At 46.2% G+C, this 14,096-nt stretch overlaps 1 protein-coding gene across 1 annotated transcript; it reads right to left on the bottom strand.

The window, feature by feature from the left end:
- Nucleotides 1–266: 266 nt before the first annotated feature.
- On the bottom strand, nucleotides 267–13,875 carry LOC149434320 (protein Wnt-9a-like). The gene is made up of 3 exons (XM_089663819.1): nucleotides 13,869–13,875; nucleotides 13,423–13,685; nucleotides 267–1,165 (listed from the first exon to the last, which is right to left on the bottom strand). Exons 1-3 carry the CDS (start codon nucleotides 13,873–13,875, stop codon nucleotides 692–694), a joined length of 744 nt encoding a protein of 247 aa, XP_089519945.1. The 3' UTR covers nucleotides 267–691.
- Nucleotides 13,876–14,096: the final 221 nt, after the last annotated feature.

A 14,096-nucleotide genomic window follows, 5' to 3' on the forward strand; every position in this document is an offset into this window, starting at 1 on the left:
ACATTTTTTTTTCTAGTGGTTTTTCTTTAAGACAGTGATAGTGCTAAAAAGGCATCTGGATTTGGTTGACTTTGTACCCTAAAGAGTACATTGATCTTACATCTCTGCGACGGTGCAACATCAATTTATAAAATAGATTATAAAATAATGGTTTTTACGAGACCAAAAAGTTGTTTGGTTTTGTACATTTAAAAAAAAAAAACCCAAAACACAGAGGTGTCACAGCAGGAACCATCAACAGTAGCCTACTGGCTGCACTTGCATTTTTTTGTTTTTAAACCTTTAAAAAAACTGGAAAGTAGAATGTTTCCCTTCTCATCCAGCTACTCAGTTTTTTTGTTTGTCCTAATAAAAAGGTTACTCTTGCCTCTAGTCACCGGTCCCAGAGTACCTTGTTTGACTCATCGTGACGTCTTGATATTCAAAGGCTGGCGAGAAGATAAAAAAAAAGGACCAAGAGATGACCATATGGAAAAATGACATGGAATGTCCACTATCTAAACAGGAACTAATGGATAAATTCTCCTCCGCCCCATGAAATTCAGATCATGAAAAACACAAGTTGGGCAAGTACACCCAAAAAAAGTGCTAACAAAATTCAGGTCTCCATCCAATTTTGCCAACCAAACCCTGTTTGTATTCAAATCCTATGATGGTCTCTAATATTGTCCATGGAGAAAAGGAGAGCAGGTTAGTCTTTACACGTGTAGACCTCCTCTCTCTGTGTGCACTGTTTACATTCCACATAGCAGCACCAGCGGACCTGACACTGGCAAGGCCTCGTCACCACCTTGCTCTGAGTATTATGTCCCCGACCGCAGCAAATGCTCTCGCAGTTTTTGTCTTTGTAACACCTCCTCCCCGCCGTGCCGGGAGAAAACCTACTCATCCGACAGAAGCTCGGAGAGTCATCAATGTAGATAAGGTCTGTAGTCCTTGGTATTTGGTCGCTGTGACCAGAAACGGGCTTTTTGGGTGGAGAAATGTCCCCTTCGCCAGTCGCTTCGTTGGTGGTGCTTCCTACTTTGAGAGAAGTCTCGTATTTTTGCTTCAGTTGTTTTCCAATTTCGTGGAAAGGCGAAAGCTGTCTCCAGCAGGTGCGGACTGTGCAGGATCCGGAAACCCCGTGGCATTTGCAAGTGGTCTTCACTCCGGCTTTAATCACCTGAAAAGATTTTTAAAAAAAATTAGGGCACAAAATTTAAAAAGGAAAAAAAATGTAAAATACCCAACAGAAGGTTTGTTTTTTTGCTAATCCTTCCTTTGTACTGAAGATGAAAAAAACTTCTCTATGAAGGATTTTTCATATCTTCATTATATTGACCCCAAACCATTATAAAAAATAGCCAGATCATCAAAAAACATTTTGCTGGGAAACAAAAATCCAGGTAATCCAAAATATGCAATCGCTCCATTGCAATGGTTTTAAACTAAAGCACACTTGCTGAAAGTACAGCATCTACACGATCAATCTCAGTGGTCTACAAAAACTGCAACCCTTTGCTTGCCTTTATCTGGCCTTTGGAGCATTATTCCTTCCACTGACACCAACCCCTTTCACTTTCAGTATAAGTGGGCCACTGCTCCTCCCACCGGCACCAATAATGGAGCACTAATTCTTCCGACACCAACAATGAGGAACGACGGCTCCCACAACCTATGCAAGTTAAAGTGTTACTAAACCCCGGACCCGGCGTCCCCCTACGTCCAGCCTGCCCGGACCCATCGTCCCCCTACGTCCAGCCTGCCCGGACCCATCCTCCCCCTACGTCCAGCCTGCCCGGACCCATCCTCCCCCTACGTCCAGCCTGCCCGGACCCATCCTCCCCCTACGTCCAGCCTGCCCGGACCCATCCTCCCCCTACGTCCAGCCTGCCCGGACCCATCCTCCCCCTACGTCCAGCCTGCCCGGACCCATCCTCCCCCTACGTCCAGCCTGCCCGGACCCATCCTCCCCCTACGTCCAGCCTGCCCGGACCCATCCTCCCCCTACGTCCAGTCTGCCCGGACCCATCATCCCCCTACGTCCAGTCTGCCCGGACCCATCATCCCCCTACGTCCAGTCTGCCTGGACCCGGCATCCCCTACGTCCAGTCTGCCCGGACCCGGCATCCACTATATGCAGTCTCCCCGGACCCAGCATTCACTATATGCAGTCTCCCCGGACCCAGCATTCACTATGTCCAGTCTTCCACATTACACAGAACATGGAAATGCAATTATTTTTGTAAACTGCTAAATACCTTTTCCTATCAGCAGGATATAGCAGATTTGTGACTTCTCAGTGTCTGGCCGAGCACTATGTAATCTTGTAGGAGTATAACCCCTGGCCTTCTGTCTGGACAGCGCTGATTAGCCCTGTGCCCAGCAACTTCCCAAAAAAATAAAAACCTCTCTAGCAATACACACCAAACTGAGCATGTGCAGACTTGCCACTGCTGCTCTAACTATAGCAACTGAACTGGGGACAGTAAAAAGGGGGGAGTCTCAGAAGAATGAATAAAACAGCCTTTTTGCATAATGCAGAGGATTAACCCTTTAGGTTCCACAGTGAGTATAACAAGCATGCTTTACTGCACCTACAGACTGTACTGTTGTGGGTTTAGTAACACTTAAAAAAACAAAAAAACAATAAAAAAAACAAAAACAAAAAAAAAACGTAAAGTTTCGTTACAGCCCTCATAAGTTGAAAATGAGAGCCTTTGGAGGGAAGGGGAGGACGGTAATGACTAGTTAGAGACACCATGACATAGGCAACTTTCCATGAAGCTGAAGAATTCCACGGACTAACAGAGCTTTTCATTCACCTGCTTCTTCATTCATGGAAGAAGTCATTTATCAGCGCCCGTTGACTTCAGACACCCGGTCAAGAGACAAAACGCCGGCCTCATTTATTAAAGATAATGGTTTTGGCTGAAGTCATTCCTTGTAGAGGAATTGTGGATTATCGTCTTACAGACTTGTTCATCTTATTCCCAGATAAAAGGTGACGACAGGCAGAAATGAGTTCAAGTGGACCTGCACTCCAATGTTACAGCGCATGGAAAACGCTGGATGACAGCTTGTTAAAGCACCGTGCAACCATCGACTTCTTCTACCCTTCCCCCATCTCAGCCCTGCGGTCTATTGCAGCCTTCCTGCCTAGGTGCCAGCTACATGACATTTCTCAGGAGGAAGGCGGCTTCTGATGATGACCACGGACCACGCCTGCAAAAAAGGCCACTATGGAAGCGAATATTGGACAGGGTGACAATGCAGGAAAGTGGTTAGGACACAAGTACACTACAGTCTTCACCCTATAACAGGAAATGCGTGAACAGACATTCAGACAAGATCCCCCCAGGGTTTTCCCTCTTTTTATTTTTACAGAAGATTTAGGGCTCGTTCACACTTGACTATTTCTCTTTTTTGTTTTAATTTAAATATTTATTAATTTTTTAGATAAACAAGTTATACAAACTCATTAAAACCTTAGCATATTATCAATACATTTATTGTTTCATCCCTCCCCCACCGATATACGACCCCTCCCTCCCATCCAATCCCTGACCCCTTCTCCTCTGCATTTTCCTGTTCATTTCTGGAGATCTTAATCCCTATAAAAGAATAAAAAATATGTTTCCATATTATTCTATGTTAATCCCCCATAACCTCCAGGGCTAGCCTTGACTTTTTGAATTCCTCCCATTTGTTCCATCTTGTATGGCGACTCTCTATCTTCTCTTCATTCAAATGATAGTTCCTTCAATTTACATATTTGATTCCCCCAGTCTTTGGCTTTACTTCTAACTCTTGCCAAACACCCCTATAGTACTTGACAGGCATTTGGGAAGCATTTTTAACCCTTTGCCGTCCGCCCTATGGCCGAATGGCAGCCGGCAAATGTCATCAGCGTTCCGGGTGGACGCCACACACGCAGATTGAGCTCCTGCAGAGCCGCTCAGCGGCGTGATCTGTCACCGGCCGTGTACCTTGGACACGGCCGATGACAGATCCGAGTATTGGCCCCCGTTGCCGGTACCATGTGACCAATCACAGCAGGTCACATGACAGTTGTATACAATGGATGGCTTCATTCATGCCATCCATTGTATACTAGTGTCTAGTTGTGAATGGTCACAGCTAATCACATGCACATGTCATGTGATTAGCTGTGGCCAAATCACAGCTAAGCACAAAAAAAAAAAACCCTGAATGAATTGATGTCATTCAGGTAAATGCTTGCTTATAGCAAAGTAATTCTTTGCTATAAGCAAATTGTGTAAAAAGAAAAAAAAAAAAAAAAAGAAGAAAAAATACTGATCACTTCCCCAAAGTAGTACAATGTTACTATGGTAACATTGTACTTGTCAGGGATCGCGGCGTCCTGTCGGCCGACGCATGCGCGCTGGCGACGGCTCACGCCGGGACACAGGCACCAGGTCCCGGCGAGCCGTGGATGACAGGACGCCGCGCATGCGCAGTGGGAGCCGCGGGCGCGCCTCGGGCGGCCAATGACAGCCCGGGGGCGCGTCCTGGGCGGCCAATGACAGTGCAGGGCGCAATATTTAAAGATGCCCTGCACTGTCAGTAATCGCCGCAAGGTCTATCTGAGTTCCTGAGTCCTGTACCTGTGTTTTTGACCCTGATTGACCCTGACTACGCTGCCTGCTCCTGTGTTTGACCCGGATTGTCCTGACTACTCTGCCTTCTCCCATCCTGACCCCCGGCTTGTTTTGACCTCTCTACGGACTAACTTATCCTGCTGACCCTGCGTGTGACCAGACGATTCTCCGCCTGCCGATTCTGTACCTCGCCTACCCCACGGGACCCCTGCTCGTGATCCATCCTGCTAGGTCCTGCCGTCCTCCTCACATCTGGCTCTCCCGGTACCAATACATCCCCGGAGGTTCCCCCTGCTACTGGTGGGCCTGCTCGGAGGTCGTGACCTGGTCCCGGTCTGTTTCAAGTCCATCCCCACCATCAGGGGCCCTGGTGAAAGCACAGACCGGGACTTAGACTCCACGCTTTGGGTAGGTCTGTCAAGTGGGCAGCCAGGGGCACCACCTGGCGGATCATAACAGTACTACTTTGGTCATAGTGAAATATGAAAAAAAAAAAAAATCTTAAAAAAGAAAAAAAAAATATATACTTTTTTTCCCCATACTGTCACCAGTCAGTGTCCCTGATCACCGCCATGCCAGTTATAAGATGATGCTGTACTGCACTGGTGACAATATGTAAGCAAAAAAAATAGTGAAACTAATTTTTTCATTTTCTGAAAAATTATGACAAAAAAAAAAATACTACTTCAAAAAGCACGCCATGCCTCTTATGAAGTACGTCTGACTGTCTACTCTGCAAAAAGTGGTCATTTGGGGGGATATCTGTCCCGTCCTGACATTTGGGGGGATATCTGTCCCGTCCTGACATTTGGGGGGATATCTGTCCCGTCCTGACATTTGGGGGGATATCTGTCCCGTCCTGACATTTGGGGGGATATCTGTCCCGTCCTGACATTTGGGGGGATATCTGTCCCGTCCTGACATTTGGGGGGATATCCGTCCCGTCCTGACATTTGGGGGGATATCCGTCCCGTCCTGACATTTGGGGGGATATCCGTCCCGTCCTGACATTTGGGGGGATATCCGTCCCGTCCTGACATTTGGGGGGATATCCGTCCCGTCCTGACATTTGGGGGGATATCCGTCCCGTCCTGACATTTGGGGGATATCCGTCCCGTCCTGACATTTGGGGGATAGCCGTCCCGTCCTGACATTTGGGGGATAGCCGTCCCTTCCTGACATTTGGGGGATAGCCGTCCCGTCCTGACATTTGGGGGATAGCCGTCCCGTCCTGACATTTGGGGGATATCTGTCCCGTCCTGACATTTGGGGGATATCCATCCTGTCCTGACATTTGGGGGATATCCGTCCTGTCCTGACATTTGGGGGATGTCTGTACTGTCCTGACATTTGGGAGATATCCGTCCTGTCCTGACATTTGGGGGATGTCTGTACTGTCCTGACATTTGGGGGGGTATCTGTACTGTCCTGACATTCTTGGACCTCAAGAAATTAGATTGGCTGTCAGTGCTTCAGGATTGATCAATATTCAGATCTATACCATAGTTTGTGAACTCTATAACTTTCCTACAAACTAAATAATACATCCTAATTTGGGTTATTTTCACCAAAGACATGGAGCAGAATACATCTCGGCCTAAATTTATGAAGAACAATTATTTATTTGCAAACTTTTATAACAGAAACAAAGAAAAAAACGTGTTTTCAAAATGTTTGGTCTTTTTTTGTTAATTTAGCAAAAAATAAAAACCAAAAGAAAGCTCTAGTTGTGTGAAGAAAATGATAAAATTTTAGTTTGGGTACAATGTTGTATGACCGCGCAATTGTCATTCAAAGTGTGAGAGCGCTGAAACCTGAAAACTGGCCTGGGCAGGAAGGTCTAAAATTGCCCGGTATTGAATTGGTTAATGCTCCTCAAACGCCCTATGCGTGGTTTTGAGACGTTTGTGGTGCGGTTTTAACGTTTGGCAAACGCCTATAATGAAGTTAAATGGTTTTAATGCCTCGCAAACGCCTGCCAGGTGTCCGAGGAGCGGCACCATAGACTTCGCCTGCCAGGCGTCTGAGGAGCGGCACCATAGACTTGAATGGGAGGCTTCAACTCCTCCTGACTCGACATGAGGCGCCAGTTTCGCCGCGACGCTAATGCTTCCATGTGAACAGCACCGTGTGCTGCCAAGTTCAGAATTTTCAAAGGCGTTTCAGAAGTGTTAAAAACGCTCCCCAAACGCCTGTCTGACGCCAGTTCATATATTTGAGGTTTTATCTGGATACCTTAGTGTGCAATAGCAGCTATTTGTAAGTGCTCACTGATCCCTACTTTCTATTTGTCTGACGCCAAGCTAGTGTGAATGTAGCCTAAGATTAGAAAATGTTTCAATGACACGCTCCCCCACTCCCAGAAGCGCCAGGTTGCACGATGGGATGCCATGGAGCAATGCCCCAGGAAGGCTTTTGCAGACCGCCATTTTTCCCTCCATAGGCAAAGCAACATTGTTTTTTAACCTTCCAAATCTACCTGTTAAAACAAGAACGAAAAATGCAAAACCTAACCCTAGAACCAAGATACAGGGCCACTGATAGGCAGGGTAGAGCCAGCCCTCCTGTATGGGGCCTGGGCCCCACCAATTAATCAAGGAACCTCGGGACAGAGAGAGAGGACTCTAAATACCTCCGAGTGCATGCACAGTAATCTCATGGCCCGTGGATCCCAGTATTTACATGGAAGTTCCCCAGACCCCATCAGTTCAGCAGCAGGGTCCAGTGAAAGAAGGGACTATTTACTCACATCCGGGAGCATGGCAGGAAAGATTGCGCCATGTTGAGGAGAACAAGGGCCTCTTCCCAACAATCCAGGCGCTGTGGTTGTGGGGGTCTGCAGGTGGGGAACCCATCAGAACCTTTCACCGTTTCTAGAAATGAGACAAATGCCAGCACCTGCTGCTTTCTTAGAAACCATCAACAGCAGAAAGCTGTGATATAAAGAAGCGGGGACTGAATGGGCAACAGTTGGGGCATTTGTTCAAATGACTGAACAGCCAAAGCTAGGTCTGAACTGTTGGCTCCTCCATACCCAAGGGGGAAGGGGTCCTGTAAGGCAGGCATGTTGGGCCCTGTGATTTCTAATGATGGACCTGATAGGATAAGTAAACCCCCCCAACCTACTTCTTTACAACTAACCCTTCGCTTACCTTCACTGGGAGCAGAGGTTCAGCTCCAGGGCAGGGGCAGACTGACAACTCATGGGGCCCCCGGGCAATAGGGGATCAGGGGGCCCCTGTGTACTTGCCCAAACTCAAAAAAGCCTATGAAAAAGGTACCAGGGGCATCTCATGGGGCCCCCTACTGACCCCGGGTCCTCGGGCAGTGCCTGAGTTTCCAAATGGTCAGTCCACCCCTGCTCCAGGGCAAACTGCAAAAGTTCTGATCAGGGGCGGACTGACCATTTGGAAACTCTGGCACTGCCCGAGAACCCGGGGTCAGTAGGGGGCCCCACGAGATGCCCCTGGTACCTTTTTCATAGGCTTTTTTGAGTTTGGGCAAGGACACAGGGGCCCCATGAGTTGTCAGTCCGCCCCTGGTGCTGATATACGGCCGCTAAGGATCAATGATCTAATGATTATATTCCAGTAGAACACTGCAGTGGTCTGAAAAAAGAAGGTCAATATGACAAGCTAACAGTATATGGAACACTTTGATAAATAAACACACATACATGTTTGCCACTAAAGCAATGAATAGCCCCCAATTATCAAGAAAAATATAAACGAAACCAGCACTCCAATCTTCATGCAAACCAAGGGATTTGTCAAATGCCAACCGAAGAGGTGCTGTCCTTCTGAGATCAGGAAATCTGACCACTGATGAATAAAATGAAACAAGGGCGCACTCTCATCGTGCATTACCGTGGTATAACACGTAATTTATTAAATAAAAAGGATATATACTCACAAACCAACGTAATAATGGGCAGTAAAGGTGACCCACAAAAACAGTCACAATACAACTGTGTCTAATGATGCGGATAAGCTGACGCGTTTCGGGAGCTGAACCCCCTTCCTCAGAGCTAAGGGCTTTCACCTTTACTGCCCATTATCACGTTGGTTTGGGAGTATACATCCTTTTTATTTAATAAATTACGTGTTATACCACGGTAATGCACGATGAGAGTGCGCCCTTGTTTGTTTTTATTCATCAAGAAAAATATGTACAAGTAAAAAAAAAAAAAAAAAATCCTGAACCATTTTGTCAATGTCATGTTAACACCAAGGGTTAACATGTGCAGGGCATTAGTGTTTGACCATATTCAATGGGCACGTCATGAGTTAACTGTCATTTTCCTTGTTCTAGCTCTGCTCATTATATTTCTGCAGAGAAATTCGAAACACAAATGATTTTCAGAGGCCCCTCTCTCACCCTCCCTCCTCCCTGCACTCCATGAGCAGAAACATGAACGGCCATCCCTGGGAACACTGGGCCTGCCCATACAGTTCAATAAGTGGAGAGACAATACAGGCCAGGCACGGTAGAATGCCATGATCTGCCTGGTAACTGCATCTCCCTGTAAGGTGCCCCTCACATCGGTGGGACATGCTTGACCAAACACACCTCAGCGAAGGTCAGCCCTTGGGGGATTAAGAAACTTAGCAACCATAGTGCATTCTACTTGGAAAGTCCTGCCTAATGATACTTTGCTGAGAAACATGGACACATTTAATTAAAACATCCCGTACTTGAGCTGAGCGCAACCTGTGTGAGCGCACTTAACTGCATCCTTACTGGAGGGGAACCTTAAAAGCAGCTCTGAGGACAACCTACAATCTATCCACGTCTGAGATTAGGATCTGCTACAAATTCTGAATGCAAGATAACCCTTTGAAAGGTATTAGGAGAGCAACTTAAACATTTACGTTTTTATGTATTTCCAGGATGGATAATGTGAAAAAAGGGAAAAGTTGTGTTCAAAGTCAAAAGGTGGCTTTAACATACCAATTGGCATTCATCAGTCTCAGTAAGCAACTTGTTATCAAAACTATTAATTCCTCCCTCATTTTAAATCACTGGTGTCATCTTCTACTCCTAGTGCAGAATATTTTTCTGAGTGCCCTTCATACCTTTCTCCTCCAGCATTTTCAACAAGCCTTCCATTCCCACCATCACACCTTTCTTCCCCTAACTACAATGTCACCCCCTCCATTTCTCCCATCACATCTTTAATTTCCTCCAGCACCAACTTCCATCCCTCCACCACACCTTTCATCTACTCAGCAGCCAACACTTCTAACCCATCTAGCGGCCCAAACTTCCATCCCCTCATCCACACCTATCTCCCCCAGCGGCACAAACTTCCACCCCCTCCATCACACCTTCGACCCCTCCAGAGGCCAAAACTTCCATCACCTCCACCACACCTTCCATCTCTTTAAATGTTCCCTCACCACACTATCCATGTTCTTCAGTGCCCCCACCAGTTTCCATCTCCTCCAGTGCCCCAAACTTCCATCCCCTCATCCACACCCATCGCTTCCAGCATCTCAAACTTCCATCCCCTCCAGAGGCCCAAACTTCCATCGCCTCCACCACACCTTCCATCTCTTTAAATGCTCCCTCACCACACTATCCATGTTCTTCAGTGCCCCCACCACAGTTTCCGTCTTCTCTAGTGCCCCAAACTTCCATCCCCTCATCCACACCTATCACTTCCAGCAGCTCAAACTTCCATCCCCTCCACCACACCTTTCATCTCCTCCAGCAGCTAAAACCTCCAGCAGCTAAAACTTCCAACCCCTCTAGCGGCCCAAACTTCCGTCCCCTCCACCACACCTATCTCCTCCAGCAGCACAAATGTCCACCCCCTCCATCACATCTTCCATCCCCTCCAGAGGCCCAAACTTCCAACGCCTCAACCACATCTTCTATCTCTTTAAATGTCCCACCACCACACTTTCCATGTTCTTCAGTGCCCCCACCACAGTTTTCATCTCCTCCAGTGCCCCAAACTTCCATCCCCTCATCCACACCTATCGCTTCCAGCAGCTAAAACTTCCATCTCCTCCACCACACCTTCCATCCCCTCCAGAGGCCCAAACTTCCATCGCCTCCACATCTTTCATCTCTTTAAATATCCCGCCACCACACTTTCCATCCTCCTCAGTGCCCCCACGACCGTTTCCCATCTGCTCCAGCACCCCAAACTTCCATCCCTGCCATCCATCCACCATCCTCGGCAGCAACCCCTAAAAACTTCACTTCCCACACACCTTAAATCCGGTCTAGTGCCTCCCACCACGCAGAATATTTTAATTTTCTTAAACCTTTTAAATCCCACCCATCACTCTGCCACAGCTCATATCACCCATCACTATTGTATACCTAGTCCTCCAACTCATCTACCCATCTCAAAGTGTATCCAAACATAATCCATATTTGAAAGAAAGGAAATATTCCAAAAAATTTGAGTTGTCACCAACAGGAATATACAGTAATCTCTATAGAGATTGAGGCCTTTGCTATAATAATTTGATTTCTTAACACAGGAAAAAGGTTGAAGAGGAGCTGAGCCCTTGTCATAAATGAAGAGGAGGCGTGCGAGGAGGGGGCTGCTTTGTCTCTGCCAGAAAAGGGACTTTGCTTTCTGAGAATAAACAGCTGAATAACTAGGGGTTTTATTTGCCAATAGAGAGGAAATTGTGTTTTTAATAAGAGCTCCATTCACATCCCAGACATCTCAAAGAAGAAGCTCTTGGTTTAATCACTCTGGCTAATGCCAGACAGGCTGTCCTTTTCATTAGAGGCTGAGGTCACCTAGAAAGCCCCTTCGGAGACACAATAGGTCCGAAGGCAGCACTTGATGATTTCATAATCTGTGTCATGCTTTCCCAAACAGCGAGATGAGAGGTTAGAAGGGCCAGACTTCCCGACAGAATCTCATTACACTGCACTGTTTACCGACACAGTGACAGGAAGGAACGTCTGACACCTCTTCCCTTCTGACGGGGCTCCTGGCCTTAGGGTTCCATTTTGGAAGTGGTTGCTTTGGTTTGGAAGGTTTCAGAAACATCTGTCTGCTCACCAATTCACCTACACCCCAGAAATACGGTCCTGCCAAGGAACAAACTATTGGTTCCATTGTGTCAACACATTACCCACCAAGTCGCCAACCATAATCTATTTGCTCCTTATAGGTAGAAGCCTAGAAAAGAGATGGTGGTAAAAAGACCAAGTGGTCCATGAAGTTTGTCAGAGTATAGATCTAGGTTTGTCCCAAGCACATTTAGGCGTGATAGACTCACTACTTCTGCTGGAAATCTATTCCAAGCATCAACTACCCTTTGAGTAAAAATACTTTCTATCATTTGAATTTTCTGCCTAATAGATTGAAGTCATGTCCTCGTGTTCTTGATTTTGGCTTCATACTGAAAATTCTGCCCCCCTGAACCTCCTCACTGTAAAATATTAAGTTTGTGAAACCTCTCCTGGTAGGTTTTATCCCTCAGAACTTTCACCATTTTTGTTCCCCCGTCTCTGGCCTCATTCTATCTTCTCAACAACGTTTTGTAAGTGCGGTCTTCAGTGAGGTCTGTTAAAGATACCATTAAAAACAGTTTACCATTTCCGTTCGATTAGTGCAAAAATTATGTCTGTTGAACCTGCCTAAAAATCCTGAGCTGACAATTTCCTATGCTCTCTGCCTGTGCTACACTTGGCAGTTACATTGTTCTCACGTCTTTCTGTACAGAACACCAGACCAAGTCACCAGGTCAGCTCCTAAACACAAGACGACCCTCAAATACCTGATGCATTTCGAGGGAGGCATTTGGCTCTGAGGAAGTGGTGAACGCCCCTCAAAACGTGTCATCCATTTGAGGGTCTTCTCGTGTTTGGGAGCTAACCTGGTTGCTCTGGATATTGATATGCCTTTGATACTACAGTTGCTTGTGAGTACATATTTCTTTTGGATTTAATAAAAAGTTACTCTCAGGAAATGCAAAAAAAAATGTGGGATTTCCCCAACCCTCAGGAGGACAGCAAGGTGTGTGCTGGCATTGGACACACAAGGACCTAAAGTTCCTTTATCATCTTACCACTCGAGTGCAGGTGATGTTTTTCCTGTCTTTTCAGTTGTGAATGGACAGTGAAAAGAGAAGCAGCACGTCATCCCAGAGCCAGCCTCAGTCTGTGACTGGAAAGGGAAAAAAGCAGCAGCACGGAGATGAGCTCTTTTCTGGCTTCAGAATTCTCGATTGGCACTGGGTAGGGTTGGGAAACATTGAGATTTTGGTGCAGTGTTGTTGGCCTACTACTAAAGTGGGAGCTCACTAGATATCTGACAGAATCAAGAGGTACTTTTTTGAACTTGAACTTAAAAAAAAAACAAAACAAAAAAAAACAACCCAAAGTACACTTTCAATAGTATATTGATTAGAGCAAAAGGGAGAAAAAAGTGCACTGTTACAAGGTCTATACATATTAGGGTGAGATTACCCTTCATTTCCTGTTCCAGAGACCAGAGGTCGGGGACAACCAGGAGAGATTTCCGCCTAAAAAGGAATCCCATTGTAAGACTTACCCTCACCTCCTGTTCATGACCACTGTACAAATGTAAAGGCCTCTTCAATTTCTATCTTGGGGAATCAAGAAAAACCATTGGAGAGGGTTTTCACCCATCACCACTCCATATATTAAAAAAAAAAAGCCTACAGGAATAAAACCAAACTTGGGAGCAGGTCCAATGCAACCATCAATGGACCTTTGTCAGAAGAGTCTCAAACTGCACTCATCGCATAGGCCTCAGATGAACACGAAAAGTCTTACTGTCCTGGAAAGAGATACAAGTTCCATACAGTGATGTACCTACCTTAATTCCTACGTTCGTATTATGTAAATCTACACGGGCTCGGAGGTCCCGGTCAGACTTTTTCCCCAGAAACTCCTTTACAAACTTGTTGCTGTATTTCAGGTTGTCCCCGCAGCCTCCCCATTGCCAGGCCTCCCTGTTCTCTAGGTCTGGAGCCTCGTCACACGTACAGCGCTCCATCCTGCCTGCGCTGCACGCCTTCGCCATGGCGTGCGTCAGCCCCGCTGAGGAGATGGCATAAAGGAAGGCGGTTTCCTTAAACCCTAGAAAGGAAGGAAATAGATAGATTAGGGTAAGTGTGTTCATAAACTTAAAAATGCATGTTTGCTACAATTGAATGTAGAGCTGTGATTGGTTGTAGACTGGTCTAGTAGTTTCACTGTTATTTGCCCAGACAGCTTAATGCTGAATTCCAGACAAATGTTTCAAGCGCTGCAATAACTTACAGTACATTGTAAAATGTATATATTTAATAAACATTTAGTGCCCTTTATACATTCTGTGCTTTCTAGTACTCTTTATATACTTTTCAGGTGTTTTATACAGTACGGCTATGTGTTTGATAAAAAAAAAAAAAAAAACTGGCCTCCAGAAGACCACACAGATGAAGAACTGGCCTCCACTAGGCCACAGGGGTGGATTTCCTAAAAACAAATAGACTGTGCACTTTGCAA

The sequence above is a fragment of the Staurois parvus genome, unplaced genomic scaffold (assembly GCF_062004578.1).
Source record: "Staurois parvus isolate SC_StPar_1 unplaced genomic scaffold, SC_StPar_1.0 ptg001777l, whole genome shotgun sequence".
In the NCBI taxonomy this organism is placed as follows: domain Eukaryota; kingdom Metazoa; phylum Chordata; class Amphibia; order Anura; family Ranidae; genus Staurois; species Staurois parvus.

Bases quoted from the DNA above. Each gene is read 5' to 3' on its own strand.
- LOC149434320 (XM_089663819.1), bottom strand. The intron at 1,166-13,422 runs GTAGGTACATCA...AAATCTTTTCAG, and splicing joins ATACGAACGTAGGAATTAAG to GTGATTAAAGCCGGAGTGAA.